A 17,702-nucleotide genomic window follows, 5' to 3' on the forward strand; every position below is an offset into this window, starting at 1 on the left:
TATACTTTGAGTTTATTTTTTTATAAATTATTATTTTTTTCCTGATTTTATTATTTTCGTGTGATTTGATCGGGGATATTTATTAATAAATCCATCTTACCCCTTATGATTGTTTCTCATTCGTGTTATACCTCCATTTCCTGTCATTGATTGCTATTATAGTGTAGAACTTCGACTTTTTATCCTGACCCAATCGACAACCAATCCACACTCTGCCCAACCCTGAGTTAGTCGGATGTTCATACAGGAATGGAGGCATCGTCCTAGAGGGTATTTACCCCTGGGTACGGTACATATATATGTGGCGCCGCAACTAAGGGCAAATAGACACTTTGGCGTATGTTCGTATCCCGCTGGGAGTATTTTTGTGTTACCCAAAGATGTCTAGGTTGTTCTTACAAACTTGGGCAGGTCAAATTGTGATTTACGAGAGTGAATGTGATTTGACAAGCTATTCCGAAGGCTAGATAGGATTAGGATCATGGTTCGAAAGCTGGAAGAGACCAATAATTGGTATCCAGATAATTATTAAATTTAAGAGAGGTAGATAGGTAATTTCGAACCATAGGCGCAACTTAGGAATCTGGCAACCTAACGTTCAGACAACTTGAGTCTAGAGTCCCATGTTCAGTACTACGAATGATAGTAGGCGGACATGAAAGGGCAAGATTTCATCGGAAATCGTGTGTTTAGAAAACAGAGTAAAATCTAAATGCATTACGTTAGGGACATCGGCAAAAAGTTTGATTTAAATTATGTTAGGAAGAATGAGGAACATAGCCGATATGTAAGGCGTGTTGTAGTAATAAAGGAACTCTATTTGAGTCAGAGAACTATAAAAAGATTTCTCTAATGAGGTAGAGCGGTCGATGACGTGTCCTTCAGACATGTGTTGATCTTGACATAGCCTGGAATTTGTGTGCAGATCAAATTTCAATTGCCAGTAATGATAATTTTATTTGATTTAGAGTAAGGCTAGGAACTTAAGAGCGCCTCAGTCTTAAGAAAATGGTGGTGATATTTGCAATGAATAGTGATGATTCAGGACTGGTAAACCTATGCTGGAATATTAGTCTGGAGTCGGAGGTATTTATCGTAAATATGGTCCAGTACTGTTGTCTAGTACTTAGATTAGAGCCCAAAAGACAGGAAAATTAATGTTTGGATTAAAATAAATTGGGGCCACAATATTTGTAATTTCTTTTTAAAGTTATGATAACGCGTTTGTTTGTTATGCGCGGTAGAAGATAAATATCCCAAATCATAGGAAGCTTCTATATGGCGAATTTTGAGGCCATGTTTTCTTGGTATATGGTTAACGTAAATCATAGAAGCTTCTCAGTAAAGTAAATGGTTTTCGTATGGAGTACACAAGATACGGTATAGGATACTAGGTAGTGGCGAGCATCCCTGCGTTTTCTCGAATACGTATTTGGTATGGCGATGACGATAGAGGAGTTGTTGGCGGAGATGGGCAGAAGGGAGCAGGATCGTATGAATGAACTTTCGAGTAAGTTGGAGGAGCAATTAAAACAAGCGGCAGATAGGACTGACGAACAATTTAAACAAGCTGCAGATAGGACTGACGAACAATTTAAACAAGCTGCAGATAGGACAGATGAACAGTTAAAACAGGCTGCGGAAAAAAGCGAAGAACAGTCCAGAGAGACTAGACAGTTATTAACACAGGCGGCGAAGAAAACTGAGGAGCAACTAAAGGTGGCGACCAATGAGTTACAGGGGAAAATTGACTTCGTTCGTACATGTTGTTTAGAAGGCATGGGAAAATTAGAGAAACAGCTAGAGACAGTAGAATTTAAAACACAGACGCAAATTGAAAAGATCAGAGATTCTGTTGAGGAAATCGCCGATCGGGTGACAGAACACATGACTAGCACAGATAAGCGGCTGGGAGACTTATCGTACACATTAGAAGAAGCTACAGCAGAGATTACACTCCAGCGAGGCGCGATTGATAAGTTACGGATTGACACGGAGACGAGGTTGGAAGAGTTCACCGTGGACATCAGTAAACAAATTACTGACGCTCAGCAGAAAACGGAAGACAAAATTGATTTGAAACTTAAGATGAAGCAAAAGGAGACTGAGGAAAGAATGAAGGAAATAGAAACTCAGATTCGATTGGAAATGAAGGAGGACATCGCGGAGACAGGCAAGGAAGTCAAAGACATGATAATGGCTGATCGGGAAAGGAACAAGGAAGATCTACAGGTACTTCGTTCGAGTCTGGAGACGTGGACAGAAGTTTCACAGAAAAATCAAGTGAAGATAGAGGTTGTTGAGAAGGAAATCGCCTACATGAAGGATAAATTAGAATTGTTGGATTTACGTACGGACAAAGAACTTAGTAAATTGAAATGTACAGTTCAACAAACCATTATAGAGAAAGCACCAAGTCAAGTTAGCGATAACGTTGCGTTGAGCGATCTTTTACAGTTACCGCGTCAGGAGGTCCACTGTTCAACTCCGAATGAAACACATAATGTTCCTATTTACAATATCATGCGGAGCAATGAAGAAAAACCACGGAAGTTTACAGGGAATGATGAGAGAACACCTAAAGCTTTCTTGCGTGAAATTGATGACTTGTTAGCAGATTACAAGGTACCACCAGAGCGTAAATTGAGGACAGTAGAAAGATTTCTAGGCGAAACCGTGGCTGAATGGGCGAATGCTTTCCGTTATACATTTACTACATATGAGGAGTTTAAGGAGGCATTTCTTAAAAAGTTCTGGGACGTATCTACGCAGCAATCACTGAGGATGGAATTGTATTCACGTAGATATCCGGCTACGACGCCAACAAAGTATTCTCCTTTTTTCATTTCTCAGATGCTCAAATTTCGTGATTTAGACATGCCCCCAAGCGAGAGCGAAATTATAGCAGCAATCTCTCGACAACTACCTCTTGAAGTGCAGAGGACATTAATTGCAGCTAATGCCAAAACTGCAGCAGAGGCGGAATTGACTTTAAGACAGTTAGACTTAACATCTAGTCAAAACCAGCCAAGGTTGAGGCATGTTGAGGCTATCCATACGTTAGGGGTGGAAGAAGGAAGTAATCCTCCGAAAGTAAGGAAGAGAAATGAGTATCAAAGCTTAGGGACTCAAACAGCGACACATGAGCAAGCCAACAGGAGTGCTGTACATCAGGATGGTAACTGGCAGCGGAGAGATAGAAGAGAGCAGTTTCGAAGAAATAATTATCAAGGTAACAGCCTAAATCAGCGAGGATACAGCTATCCAAGCGGAAATAATGGGAGGACCTATAGATACAAGTATAGAAATTATGGTGGACCCAGAAGACCATATTATCGTTGGGACGAGAAGGAGCGAAACCCCAGAGGAGGAAGAGGCAATTACCAGGAGAACCATGACCAAAGAAGAGAAGAATCAAGACAGTACGTTGAAGAGTTGAGAGGAAAAAGGCAGGAGGAAGACCGGTGGAGAGGAGCCATACAAGCTACTGGTAATGAAGAATGTCATGGAGCTGAAAGTGTTGCGTACAGGGAATATCGTGTAAGGCAACAGGAAAACAGGTTGAATCCCAATGCTCGTAATTATGAGAGTAGAGGAAATAATGGTAGCAAAGCCCAATGACGATCACAGCAAATTAGAATAGATGACATCCCAGAAGGAGAAGAAGAAGAAGGAGAGATGGCAGAAGATGAGAGTGAAGATGATGGAGAAGAAGAGGAAAACCCAAATGATGAACCTGTGATGGTGGATGCAGATGACCCCGAAGAAGACACGGAGAATGTCAACTTCGCGCAGATGGAAAGAGACAATTATTCAGGAGAAGAAGATTGTGAAGAGTGTGGTGGCATGCAGCGACGTTTTCACGCGTTACTTGATATCTACTACAACATCCGCCAAGATAATGATAGACTTTGGGAAGAGAATACAAATTTGCGAGACGGCAAATAGTACTAAAGGAAAGAGATTGTATACATCCAGATGCTAATAAATAGTCAAATAATACATTATGAAAAAAATAAATACTCCATATTCACTTTTTTTCCCTGAGTGAGAGAGGGATGAGCCGTATCCTACCGGCCCATAATAATAATTGGAATATTATTTGACCAAACATATGACATTTATTCATAAAGTTACAGTCTAATATGTGAAAGCATCGTACCCTAAGGTAGTTGATACCGGATGTTGAGCAAGACAGTGGTTCGCTGGATGTTGCTTCATATTTCCGTATGACCGTGAGAAAGATAGCGTACCCAAGCGTTGGCAAGGATCGACACGTGTATTAGATGCTGACCAAGCAAGATATTTCAGCCAATGGGAACTTAGGGATTTGGCAAACCTGGAGGCTACACCGCGCCAAATATTAATCCCAGGATGACCAACGTGCTCTGTGGATAAAGTTAGTTTTTGTAAGAGATCGGTTTTCCACAGTTTCTGAAGTCAGATATATTTGGAAATGTATTATAGAAATTGGTGGAAGAGATTTGCTAGTGTTTGAGCTGTGTTTTGTAAATATATTACAAAAGTATTATGTCATCATACATGACGAACTCTCTGATTGGTGGTTGGTTCAGACACCCGGGAACCCCAACATTATTGGCGTCACAGAAGCCTCCTCAGTAATCCAAGCTCTGGAGAGCGTCAGTCCGTAGCAAAGATTTGAGCAGTACGGTTGTACTAACTTTGTATTCCGTAGTTGAAATTTGAGCAGTGCGGATGCACCAACTTTGTATCTCCGTGGTAAAGATTTGCACAGTGCGGATGTATTAATTCTGTGATTTCAGTAATAGTAACTGGTTATCATTGATACTGTAAATTGTGCAGTCGCAATATTTACTGTGCTTGAGCAAATGAAATAGTATAATTTTGGCAGAGTTTACTTTCAATTGATAAAGACGGTGTAGTGACCGCTGAGTAACAAGTGTAGTGGAAACGTGCTATTGTTTCACTATTTCGCGACGGGCGCGTATTCGCGTGGAACTTCCGTACCGAACCGTGGGCTGCTTTAAAAACTGTGTTTTTACCCTTTAAGTGAAGTGTGTTATATATATGTGAATCAGTGTGTTAGCTGATCTGGTAAAAGAAAGGGTATCTCGGCTCGCAGCATTAAGCAGTGAAGAGGTTATCAATAATAGTCTTCTGTGTTCCAGTGAATTATTTTCCAGCAAGATGATGGATACGCCTGTAGAGGAAGGAAGTGCATTTCCACATGTTAATGCTGTGATTAACATGGAGTAGAACCATAAGTAGTGGGGATGTAAGCTGCTATCCTGGTTTCCCGAGAGTCACGTAGAATGTAAAGTAAGACGCATGTATTATTTACGGCATGATATGTAAGTTATGTTAAGGTACTAGGGCAGTGTAGATAGAATTTTAATTTTCATTCAAAGTAAGCCTGACGGCATGTGTTTGTTTAATTTTGTTATTATGATAGATTCGGATACGAGATTAATGCATGTTTATTTTATTTTCATTTTGCTTTATGAGTAGATGTTTGGGAAAATGAGGGATTGATAGGATCAGTAATTGTTGTAAATATAGTACTTAGCGTAGGATATTCCGAGTTTTCCTTAAATATATGCTAGAAGGGCTAGATCGACAAGTTCATTTTTATATTACGTCAAACATGTATCAATTCATTTTATTTTGGTTATTCAGAGAGACAGGTATAGCTATTTTGCATGATGCATGGTTTTATAGAAGCTGCCAGAAGGAGCTGCAGAACGTCGTTGTTAAATTAAGATCTTTGAAGTTAAGTTGGATTCTGTTTGCCTGATGGTCTGCCAAGGACTCAAACCGCGTCTCATTATGTGGAAAGGCCCGTGGGATTCATGAGGAATAATGAGATAATAATTGCATGCTGAATTATAATGTATTGGTGCAGGCTGATGGTAAGCCTGACAAGATAGAGTTTTATGCAGATGTGTGTGCCTGCCTAGTGTCTTCTGAGTGTATATTGTGATCAGAATGGACAGTGTTAATTCCAGACTATTGAGTCTGATGTTGTTAAATGGCCCAAGCATGCCAAGAAGGAATACATATACGGGAGTTTTCGTGTAGCTGATGATGGGCGTTATCTCATGGCAAGCTGATTCCTGGCCTGTGTTATCGGTATGTGTGAAAGAGACAATATTTCCTTGTGGCGGCCTCGGGAGACAAAATCCAATCTTTAGCTTAGTGGAGTTCTATATTTCTTTACAGCTCGTAATCTACCCGGAAGTACATGACGGATGACCGCGCTGTTGAGCGCTTAAACGCAGCAGAAGGAGGCAATGTTGCCCATTGCTTTCTTCATGATATCAAGGATTATTTATATGTTTTTCTCTTACAGGATGGTGTTTACATTATTATTTTGTGATTGTATACCTTGTCTCGTTGTTTTTAAAGGGAACAGCCCGAGTGCTGAAGTATTGTTGGTTTATCTAGTTCTGTCTAGATCTTTGTAGTGAACCGGGATTCACATTAGAAGCAGTGTAGCATTTAAGACTTTACTCGATATCCGATGTATATATATGTTTAGTTTGATTATTTGAATTGCTGTAAATATAGTGTAGGATTTGCCCCTAGTATTTTGCACACCTTACATAGCGTCCGGTGCGTCTTAATTATTTTTCTTTCCGTCGTAATTTTTCTTATTATGTAACTTTTATTTTACGGAAATAGTTTGACGACTCTCGGGAGTAACTTAATTTTGAAACCGTATCGTTGGGATGCGATAGTGTGAAACTCCATACGGAAATACCACATGGCAGTGTTTGCGTACACTTGTTGCCATATAACATAAACATTGGACTATAAGAAGAAATTCAATCTTGATTTATATTAATGTTCTTTGTTGAACTTGTTTTTCTTTTTAATGTCAAATTTGTACAATCATTCCATTAACGTTTCTAATTTCAATTTATTTCTATACTTTGAGTTTATTTTTTATAAATTATTATTTTTTTCCTGATTTTATTATTTTCGTGTGATTTGATCGGGGATATTTATTAATAAATCCATCTTACCCCTTATGATTGTTTCTCATTCGTGTTATACCTCCATTTCCTGTCATTGATTGCTATTATAGTGTAGAACTTCGACTTTTTATCCTGACCCAATCGACAACCAACCCACACTCTGCCCAACCCTGAGTTAGTCGGATGTTCATACAGGAATGGAGGCATTGTCCTAGAGGGTATTTACCCCTGGGTACGGTACAGTACTGAAGCATGAAATAGAAGGGAAAAGGTGGCAAAATGTAGTAATCTCACAGGTGCAACAAGTCGCGTTTATTTCGCTTCATTTCATGTCCCCAAATATATATATAGTCCTATCTGTGTAAATATAACTATATTTTTGAAAAGGTGCTGCGACACTGAATGCGCCACCACAGATCTTTCACTTGCCAACAACAATGGCATGGATTCGACCCCGGCTCAGTCCGCTGGTATTTGAAGGTTCTCATACTACCAAACAATAGTGAGTACTTCCCTACACATAGGGTTACCTTCAAAAAAGAGTTCCGGTTATGAAACTGGGCTAATACCATACCAAGTGCCGACGCCAGGAAATTGGTCAGAGATGAGGAAGAAGAAGCTTCGAGAATGAGTCAAATGAAATAATGGAAATTCGCTCTTATTTCGCGGAATGACGTACATTTCGCATTTTGTGCACGCCTTCAAGTTACTTTCATTGATCTGTCTCTGTCTTATCCTTGGCTTTGACAATATGAAAGTGACTGAGGTATGAGCGATGCTAGTAATGCCATTCCTTGTGCAGCCAGTCCCTGCTATCAATGGTGTGAAGATGTTGCTCATAGGGTCGGTTGGTGCATGCATTTCAGTGGGCTTGGCAGACTGATATGTAATAGCAACTTCTGGCTCAGTGAGGAAAGCAACGGGAAACTACCGCACTCCTCATTTCTCTACCTCTTCAGTGATGCCTAGGCCATCTATGACAGCTGATGGCAGAGCTGTTGAGGATCCAACCAGCCTTAGGGCTGAAGACTGAACATGCATACATTCAAATTATAGCGTGTATTAAATCAGCAAGGATACGCTAATAATGAAATAATCATTCAGCCTCAGCTACCGAGTTGCAAATCTTCTGAAATGATGCATTCTAAACGGTCTTCTGATTCTGACATTCTGATTTTGCTGCTATCCAGCAACGAAAGCAAAATTCTACTTGACATATACTCTGGCTGAGTTAATTTAACTTTGCCGTGCGACACTGAATGTGCCACCACAGATCTTTCACTTGTCAGCAATAATGGCATGGATTCGACTCCGGCTCAGTCCGGTGGTATTTGAAGGTTCTCAAACACATCAGCCTTGTGTCGGTACATTTAGCGGCAATTAAAAGAACTCCCGCGGGACGAAATTCTCGCACCTCGGTGTCTCCGAAAACGCTCAAAGTAGTTAGAGGGACGTAAAGCAAATAATATTGTTATTAAAATGAGAAACTTTGGAAAACCATTTTCAGGGCTGCCCACTGTGGTATTCGAATAAAACTGGGCTAAGAATTCAAACCACATACTTGGCTACGCAGTTTGAGTCACGCAGCTGTTGGCTTGCACTCAGCCCTACTGTCGGCAGCCCTGAAAGTGCTCTTGTGTTGTTTCCCATTTTTTACACCAGGCAAATACTTGGGCTGTGCCTCAATTAAGTTCGCGGACGCTCCCATCCAGTCCTAGCCCTGTCCTGTTCTATCGTCGCCATAAGACTTGTCTGGGTCGGTGCGACGTCGTAAAATCGATAGTATGATGATGATAATAATAATAATAATAATAATAATAATAATAATAATAATAATAATAATAATAATAATAATATTTCTTCCTTAATCCATTTATCCCCCGGGGTTGGTTTTTCCCTCGGATTCAGTGAGGGATCTCACCTCCTCCACCTCAAGGGCGTGGAGCGTGAGACTTTAGGTCGTGGCGTACAGCTGGGAAGAATGACCAGTACCTCTCCCAGGCGGCCTCACCTGCTATGTTGAATAGGGGCCTTGTGAGGGGATGAGAAGATCGGAAGGACGAGAGAAGGAAGCGGCCGTGGCCTGAAGTTAGGTATCATCCCGGCATTTGCCTGGAGGAGAAGTGGGAAACCACGGAAAACCACTTCGAGGATGGCTGAAGTGAAAATCGAAACCCCTTTACTCAGTTGACCTCCCGAACCTGACTGAGTGGACCCCGTTCCAGCCCTCGTGCCACTTTTCAAATTTCGTGGCAGAGCCGGGAATCGAACCCGGGCCTCCGTGGGTGGCAGCTAATTACAGTAACCACTACAACACAGAGGCGGAATAATAACATAATAATAGAAATAATAATACCGGTAAATTGTTTTTCGAATGACTAGTCTTGAAGAATGAACTCTACCCCCCACCCCCTCCCCCCTGCATTCGCACGTGGGGCGTTCACATAACCCAGATTTTTAGGCTGTACGTTTATGGAGATGGTTTGTCTCCGAACAGGAAGGAAGGTTTGCTCACTAGTGTGGTGGCCATATGGTACGCTCGTAGACACCATCTGGCCTGCACAGCACTGAACAGAGCGGAAATACTTCGTCTCTGAGCAGTTTTATGGAGGCTCTGCTCAACTTCACTTGATATAGACGAAGGATAGAAAGCACTTTCCTAAACTGGTACCTACTTCAATTTGCATCATTCACGGACAGGAGGAAGACAAATCCTCCTAAATTCGTTGATGCACTTAACTCCTTTAAATTTAAATACAGCACTAGATCTCTCGAGCTGGCTCCGCGGTCCATGGGTAGCGAGCCTGCCTCTTTGCAGGAGGACCCGGGTTCGATTCCCGGCCTGGTCAAGGATGTTTACCTGGATGTGAGATCTGGTTCGAGGTCCCATCATCCTACGTGAATACAAGTGAGACGCTATTTGACGGTGAGACAGCGGCTTCGATGCAGAAATCCAAGCATAAAGGCTAGAAAACAAAAAACTAAGCTAAGCTACGCTATGCTACGCAACCCAACGGAAAAAAATCGCTCCAGTGAAGCTACATGGAATGGCACACATAGACTGCTATGCTAAGTTACGCTAACCTAAGCGATGTCAAGCTACATTGTACAGATCGCCAAGGAGGCGATTTTCATAACATGCGCACAATCACGTTTTTGCCCGGCATCTGGCATGTGTGTGTAGCTTTTGTGAATTGCCTCAATACAGTACCTATTTTATTGCGTAATTGTTTCTGTATTTGTTAATTATCATGGAAGGTAGACGAAAGAAGGACCGATTGAAGAGATACATTTTCTAATAATTTGTTTTACGTCGCACCGACACAGATAGGTCTTATGGCGACGATGGGATAGGAAAGGGCAAGAGTGGGGAGGAAGCGACAGTGGCCTTAATTAAGGCAACCCCAGCCAGTGTGCCTAGTGTGAAAATGGGAAACCACGGAAAACCATCTTCAGAGCTGCTCGCCCGGTAAGAGATACAAAAATATACTTGTCTGTCAAATTATTAAAGATAACCATGAAAGACAACTGTTGGCAAGAAATGAATGAAACTTTGGAAATTGATTGTACGTATCATTTATTAATTTTACATACATTTTTTCCCAACTTTCTGTAATTTGGGTACGTACTTCATATTTAGTTTTCCTTATTACCATCCTCGGTAATAGAGGAAAGTTCATGAAACTGTTCCTGATTTAGACGTAAGTAATTTTTAATTCTTCATCATTTCCAGGCAACGCTTGAATCAATGATGGGATTCACCATGAATTATTCTCTTTCCAATTTCATGTATAAATAATCTTCTCCTTTCTCGGTTTAGTTCTCTTTCTTCATCTTCCACGACAGAGGACAATAAAAATCCTCTTTTCCGATTAATCTGCCATCTTTAAACGGCTGCCTAGCATAGTTTAGCTTAGCTTTCTATTCGCGACACAGCACCATATAGCCTGGCATAGCGTAGATTATCTTAGCATTCTGTGTGTGGCGGCCTTAACGGTTGAGAGGATTCGTCACGCTGAGTCACTTCGTAATCTACAGGCCTTCGGGCTAAGCATCGGGCGCTTGGTAGGCCAAAGCCAGTAGCGTAGCCAGGATCGTCCGTTGGTGGGGGAGAGTATAGTTAAAAAAATGGTGATGAAAGAACATAATGAAGTTGCTTGTGTGGGTGTGGCGCGCGCATGCGTGTTATTACGATAAGGATATACGGGCTATTCAGGTTGCAGTGCACTAAAAGAATCTTACATTAAAATACAGAATAAGGATATTATGACCAAGGTCAACAGTTTTACAGCGAATCGTATGTTCAGATTACAATCTAAAATCGAACTTTCGAGGTTTCTTAGAAAATAGATCCAAGAGACCTGTTGGTTTTACAATTATGACTCTGTGAATGTTCAAAAGAGCCAACCCATTGAGTCGACTTTCACTTGCTTATTGCCAGTTTCTGTTCGTGTCCTTTTGTAAAAAGTGCATGAGTGTGTGTGTTCTAACCCCCAGTAATCACCCCTCCCACACACACACTTGGCTACGCCCCTGGGCAAAACCCACATGGCTCTTGTGCCCTATAGCGCCTCCTGCGCAGCTGATGGGTATACACTGTGTGGCTAAAAGTCAGAGGAAGACATTGAATAGATGTTAATAACGAGTTGCTGCTCCTCCGCGAAACCTCAAAATGGCATCAATACGGCGAGGCATCGACTCTACAAGGTGTTGGAATCGTTCCGGAGGGATTTGGACCCTCGCATCTTGCACTGCTACCCACAATATTGTTCTTGTGTAGTTGGTACGGGGTTCATGGAGCGTACACCAGCTTCGACAGCATCCCATAAATGCTCGATTCGATTAAGATTGGGGGATCTGGAGGGCCAATCCATGGTCGTAACTTCACTGGAGTGCTCCTCCAACGACCTGCGTGCCACGACAGAGAGGTGACGTGGCGCATTCTGGTGTTGAAACGTGGCATCTCCATCAGGGTATTCTAGGGCCAGAAAGGGATGCAGACGGTCTGAAAGAATGTCCATATAACGTGAGCCTGTCAGCGCTCCCTACAGCCGGACAATGGGACCTAATTGCGATCATGAGAACGGCGCCCAGACCAGAACTGAGCCACCTCCCGCCTGGACACAACCTTGTTGACACGCAAGATCCATAGCTTCATGGGGCATACGCCATACTGTCACGCGCCCATCAGCTCGATAGCTGCAGTCGCTTAAGTGCGACCAGTATCCTGTATTTGGGAAATAGTGGTTCGAATCCCCCTGTCGGCAGTCCTGAAGATGGTTTCCCATTTTCATACCAGGCAAATGCTGGGGCTGTACTATAATTAAGGTCAGGGAGTTTCCTTCCCACTCCTTAGCATTTCCTGCCCCATCGTCGCGATAAGACATATCTGTGTCGGTGTGACGTAAAGCAACTTGGAAATATAATCAGCTCGATACAACTGCAACCGGGATTTATCGGACCATACCACACGCCGCCACTGTTCCATGGTCCATTGCCGATGTTCGCGGGCCCATGCACGTCGTTGAGCTCTGTGTCGAGGTGTCAGCAAAGGGACACGAGTTGCTCGTCAGCCTATGCGGTGCAGTTGCCTCCTTAAAGTTCTGGTAGAAATGGGTTCCTGACTCCCAACATTCAACTGGGCGGTGATCTGACTTACAGTAGCCCGTCGAGCGCCCAGTATGGTTCTGCGGAGGCGACATGATGTCCGTTCGTTAAACACCTGTGGTCTTCCCGTGCGGCGGTTACGCGGGTGGTATCATTCTCTCTGTGATAATTATTAAGGATCGCCCCTCGACACTGTTGACCTCGGAAAACTGAATTCGCGTAACTTAAAATCTCCGCAATGCTATGCCATCCGCTATTCGTGCGCCAATGAACCTTCAAAGTCTGTTAACTCGCGACGTGTAGCCATCTTCACGACACGTCTAGTCCGCAGCTAGACGCAACGCTCAGGTCATACACGGCACATTTTCTAGTGGGTCATCCCTTCCCGTAACTTTCGGCTACTCAGTGTACTTGTATAGGCCTAAATGCAATGTGTGAGCAGATTTTCTACGACGTTAAAGGACTCCTTTTCAGAGCAAAATTCTAGCATGTAGCGTTTCCATTGGTAGTAAAAGGTACGTTGGATATTATGTTAAGGCCTCTACACACGACCCAATCTGCTGGGCCCGATCTGCAGGCAGTTGGCGTGGTAAAAATCGGGTGCTGCTCTCCACACGGCACAATCTGCAGGGCCCGATCTGCAGTAGGCTGGCTCGCTCTGGCCTGGAAACGCGTGATCATGGCTCCTTCATTTTCTAAATTTCAAAAAATAGGAATTGCATTGACTTTGTTGTCATTGAAGTCGATACGAAAGAGAAAATATTGGGCTAAAAGGTTATTTATTACAGAGAAAGAAATTCTCATACAAATATAATGAAAGAACTAGAATCATTCGATTTTAGACATTTTCTGCGAAAGGATATCGACACTTTCAATGATCTGCTCTACCTGGTGGCGCCTTTAATAAAGAAACAAGACACTATAATGGGGGAAAGTGTGAGTGTTCAAGAGCGATTAATCGTGACTCTAAGATTTTTAGCTACTTGAGCGAGTTACAGAGATTAGATTATTGCACCCGTGTCACCACAGCTTTTGCCCGGCTACATGGATAAATGGTTAGCGTGCTGGTCTTTCGTCACAGGGGTTCGATTCGCGGCAGGGACTGGAATTTTAACCATCATTGGTTAATTCCCCTGGCACGGGGGCTGGGTGTATGTGTTGTGTTCATCATCAGTTCATCCTCATCACGACGCGTAGGTCGCCCAGGGAGTCAAATCAAAAGACCTGCACCTGGCGAGCCGAACCCTTCCTGGGATCTCCCGGCACTAAAAGCCATATGCCATTTCATTTGATTTTACCACAGCTTTTGTCTAAAATCATTTCATAAACATTTTGCGCTATTTTCAATAGTCTGAAGGGATACATAAAAGTAAGTGATTAAAATATGTATTTCTTTAATGTAAGAGTATTTATTTCTGAAATTACGTATGAGTAGAAAATACGAGAAGAAACTAACCTAAAATTATAAACTAAATTAATCTAAACTATATTATTGTCTATAGTGAACTACTAATCTAACTGAATCTGCTCACTGCCCTCTGAAACACGTCACACGTGCTAGGTGGCGACGAGGCAAAAGATAGCTTATCGGCCGACTTCCGGAGTGTAAGTTGGGAGATTGTGTGGTCGGCTCGACCAACCACCCGACATGAGTTTTGTCGGCCAATCTGGTCCCAACAAACCTACACACCACCCAATCTGCAGGGACCCTGCAGATCGGGCCCAGCAGATTGGGTCGTGTGTAGCGGCCTTTATTCTGTGCAGTAGTCTGTTTATTGTATTCATCTACATTTATGCGATATGGTGAGAGACATAGGCGTCCTTATTGTTGAAAAGTTTCGTACGTGGTATACGTTTTGTGAAAGGCGAGGAAACGTTCTGCCATGATGCTCAACCGGAAGGGCAGCAGTTCCATTCTCCACCAGGAAGTCGGAAAATGTAGAAACAAGCCTTTTCCTTCTGGAGAGGCACATGATCGTGTGGTTAACTTAGGCAGGCCGCACACCGACTCGTCAAGTCACGTCAGCGACACAGAGACATGACGCATCAGAAAGGAGCACAGTGATAAGCAATGGAAAAACAAAAATCGCAGCAGACCGGTCTGCGTCTTGATGATATCATCAGCATCCTGCTGCAGACACTGCATGTTCCATTTCTATGCGTCATGTCTTAAGCAAACACTTTCTCGTATAGTTCTGTTCCTGCTTTTTCTGAGCAGTGCCAGTGAACACAAGTGCCAGCATGAATGAAAAACAAATCAAAATAAGTGCCAGCATGAATGAAGAACAAATCAACATTAAATTAGTGCAATCCGTGGAGAAATATCGAATAATATATGATTATTCGCTACCAGGACATTCGAATAAGAACGAGGTGGCTAAAGCGTGGCATGCAGTGTCCAAAGAATTAAATTTAAATGGTAAGTAACTTACATTCAGTAACATATTTATTAATTAGGTCCATGTACAGTAATGACATGTTTAATTATGTAAGAATAAACATTTCTTGCGCAACCAGAATTACTGATAATGTATAGTGCAGCTATATTTATATTTATTCTATAGCGTACTTATTCTGCCAAGAAAGGGCTACGTTTGGTTTCATAAAGTAAGAACACAAGTGATTTCTTAATTCAACAGCCTCAACTGTTGCTCTTCTGTTGCAGGGTTGCAATCTCTGCAACACTCGCACCGTATTGTCAGTATTTTCATCCTTATCTGTTACACTCGGTTCACTAAAAACGCCGCCTTTTAGTCTAATGAAGTTATGCAGGACACAAATTGCTCGTATTATGTTGTCTATTTTATCAGGTTTGCAGGCTATAGTTGTACCGAGAACTCTAAATTTAGGAGCAAGCATTCCACACTCTTTCTAGCTCTGCTAAGCCTATAGTTAAAAATCCATCTTTAATTTGTAAGTTCTCTTCGAGGATAGGGTCTCATGATATGCTTCTGTAATGGGAAAGCTTCATCACCATCGAAAATATAAGGAAATGGTGAACAGTGATCATCATCTTTCGGTAGCCTCTTTGGATCAGGTATATTCAGTGTGCCCTGCTGAAGGTTTCTTCCTAAAGCTGAGTTTCGCAACACGCCACCATCACTATTTCTGCCATAGTCACCAGCTTCTATAACAATGAAAAGTCCATCTGCATCAACCAAAGCTAATAGAACAATAGAAAAATAGCCCTTGTAGTTATAGAAGGATGAGCCACTGTTTCTCGGACACTGGATACGAACGTGTTTCCCGTCAATGGCACCAATGCAGTTAGGCATATTCCAGAGTTCCAAATATCTTTGGGAAATATTCTCCCATAACTCCTTTGAGGGTGCAGGCATAAACTCAGGTTGAAGTGTTGTCCATACTGCCGAACACACTTCATCCACAATTTTGCCGAATGTTGTTTCTCCTCTTGTAAACTGAAAGCTCATGCATCTGAAGCTGTTGCCAGTAGCTAAGTACCTGGAAATAAAGGACCATGAATACTATTACTGCTAAATTAAATTTTAAAAAGCTTGTAAAAATTATTTTAGCCAAATTAAACTATTGACAATTGCACTCATATGCATACATTCTATAAATTTAATATCATTGAACTGCACTGTTTTTGTTATAAAATGTTTGTTATGAATTTATTTTTTATGAGTTAAAAAGCATTCATTGGTATAGCTATTGTATATATAGTCCTACTATAGGGCTCTGCCCTCAAGGACATCCTTTATATGAAATAAAATAAATAAATAAATAAATAAATAAATAATAATAATAATAATAATAATAATAATAATAATAATAATAATAATAATAATAAGTGTATTTTCTCATTGCAGTGGCCACCTGTAAAGACAAATGGAGAAACTGTAGGAACTGTTGGTCTAGATTCTTAAGGCCAGCTCCTACCAGTGGTTCAGCAGCAGTAACCAAAAAGACCTACTATCTTGCAGACTACTTGGCGTTTTTGACACCATTTACGAAATCAAGAAGACAAGTGGGAAACGTAGAAAATCCGTATGAAGAGGAGCAATCTGCTACAGGGGAACAAACATCAGCAGTGGCCATGACAGAAGAAAACGATGAGGAGAATAGTGCTCAAGAAATTATGCAGCCGCTACCTCGAACACGTAGAAGAGATACAAAAAGAAGCGCCATGAAAATGGATATTGACGAAGTTTTCTCTTCATATATTCAGATGAAAGCAAAACGTACGGCTGAAGCGGAGTGTAATAACCCAGATGAGTTGTTTTTCAAAAGTCTGCTACCAGATGTGGCTAAATTATTACCTGCAGCTAAAAGCTCATTTAAGTTGTTTTTGCAGCAAAAATTAAATGACATGCTCTACGGATCAGCCAGGAATGTTCAGTGTAGTGATACTCATTCCCATCCATCAACTTCCGTATTGCAATACGGTGGTCAGACGGGCTCCTCATATACTATCTCACCATTCTCGTATGCAGTGAATTTACCAGAAGAAAACGAGGAAGAATGTGGTCACTCATATTGATAAGGCGTAGTTACAAAGACAGCACTGTATGGTATAGAGTTATAAGTGAAAAAAACCAAAACATTGCGCACATATTATTTATATACTTTGTCAGTATGAACAATTTCACAGCTGTGTTCATCATCTAATAAATATTTTTTTATAACAAATTATTATTCTAAGCTTTGAACTTATCTTAGTGTTATAAGTAGCTTTTCATCAGGACTTATAGCCTTCCTGTAGTTTGTGTCTTGTTTTCTTAATAATGGAGAAATTTTCTGAAGAAGTTCTGTATAGCTTTCGGGGTACATTCGGTAGTATGACTGGAATTTTACCGGATCTTTTAGTAAATCATGCGCTAACTCTAAATCATGTTGAGCACATGACATATTAAAATCATGAATCCATTTTCTTTTCCTCTTGTTACGCAATTTCAACCACATGTACAGCACTCGAGGAGGCCATGTTAACAGCTGATAATGCGTAGCGTATTGATGCAGACACATGCTTCTCCGGTGCGCGGGTACAAGTCTGCATCACGAGTGCGACAAACAAGCGAGTCGTTTTTGATGTTGCGTTGCAGATGTTGACGCGTCCGGTGTGCGGCCTCACCGTCCTCATCAGCTGTGCGACAGACACAGATCGCACCTAGTGCC

The 17,702-nt window shown here is 41.7% G+C and overlaps 1 protein-coding gene across 1 annotated transcript; it reads left to right on the forward strand.

Moving 5' to 3' along the window:
* Positions 1–14,840: 14,840 nt before the first annotated feature.
* On the forward strand, positions 14,841–17,130 carry LOC137498350 (uncharacterized). The gene is made up of 2 exons (XM_068225792.1): positions 14,841–14,985; positions 16,397–17,130. The coding sequence occupies exons 1-2, from the start codon at positions 14,841–14,843 to the stop codon at positions 17,065–17,067; spliced, it is 816 nt and encodes a 271-aa protein (XP_068081893.1). The 3' UTR covers positions 17,068–17,130.
* Positions 17,131–17,702: the final 572 nt, after the last annotated feature.

Source organism: Anabrus simplex, chromosome 2 (assembly GCF_040414725.1).
Source record: "Anabrus simplex isolate iqAnaSimp1 chromosome 2, ASM4041472v1, whole genome shotgun sequence".
Lineage (NCBI taxonomy): Eukaryota > Metazoa > Arthropoda > Insecta > Orthoptera > Tettigoniidae > Anabrus > Anabrus simplex.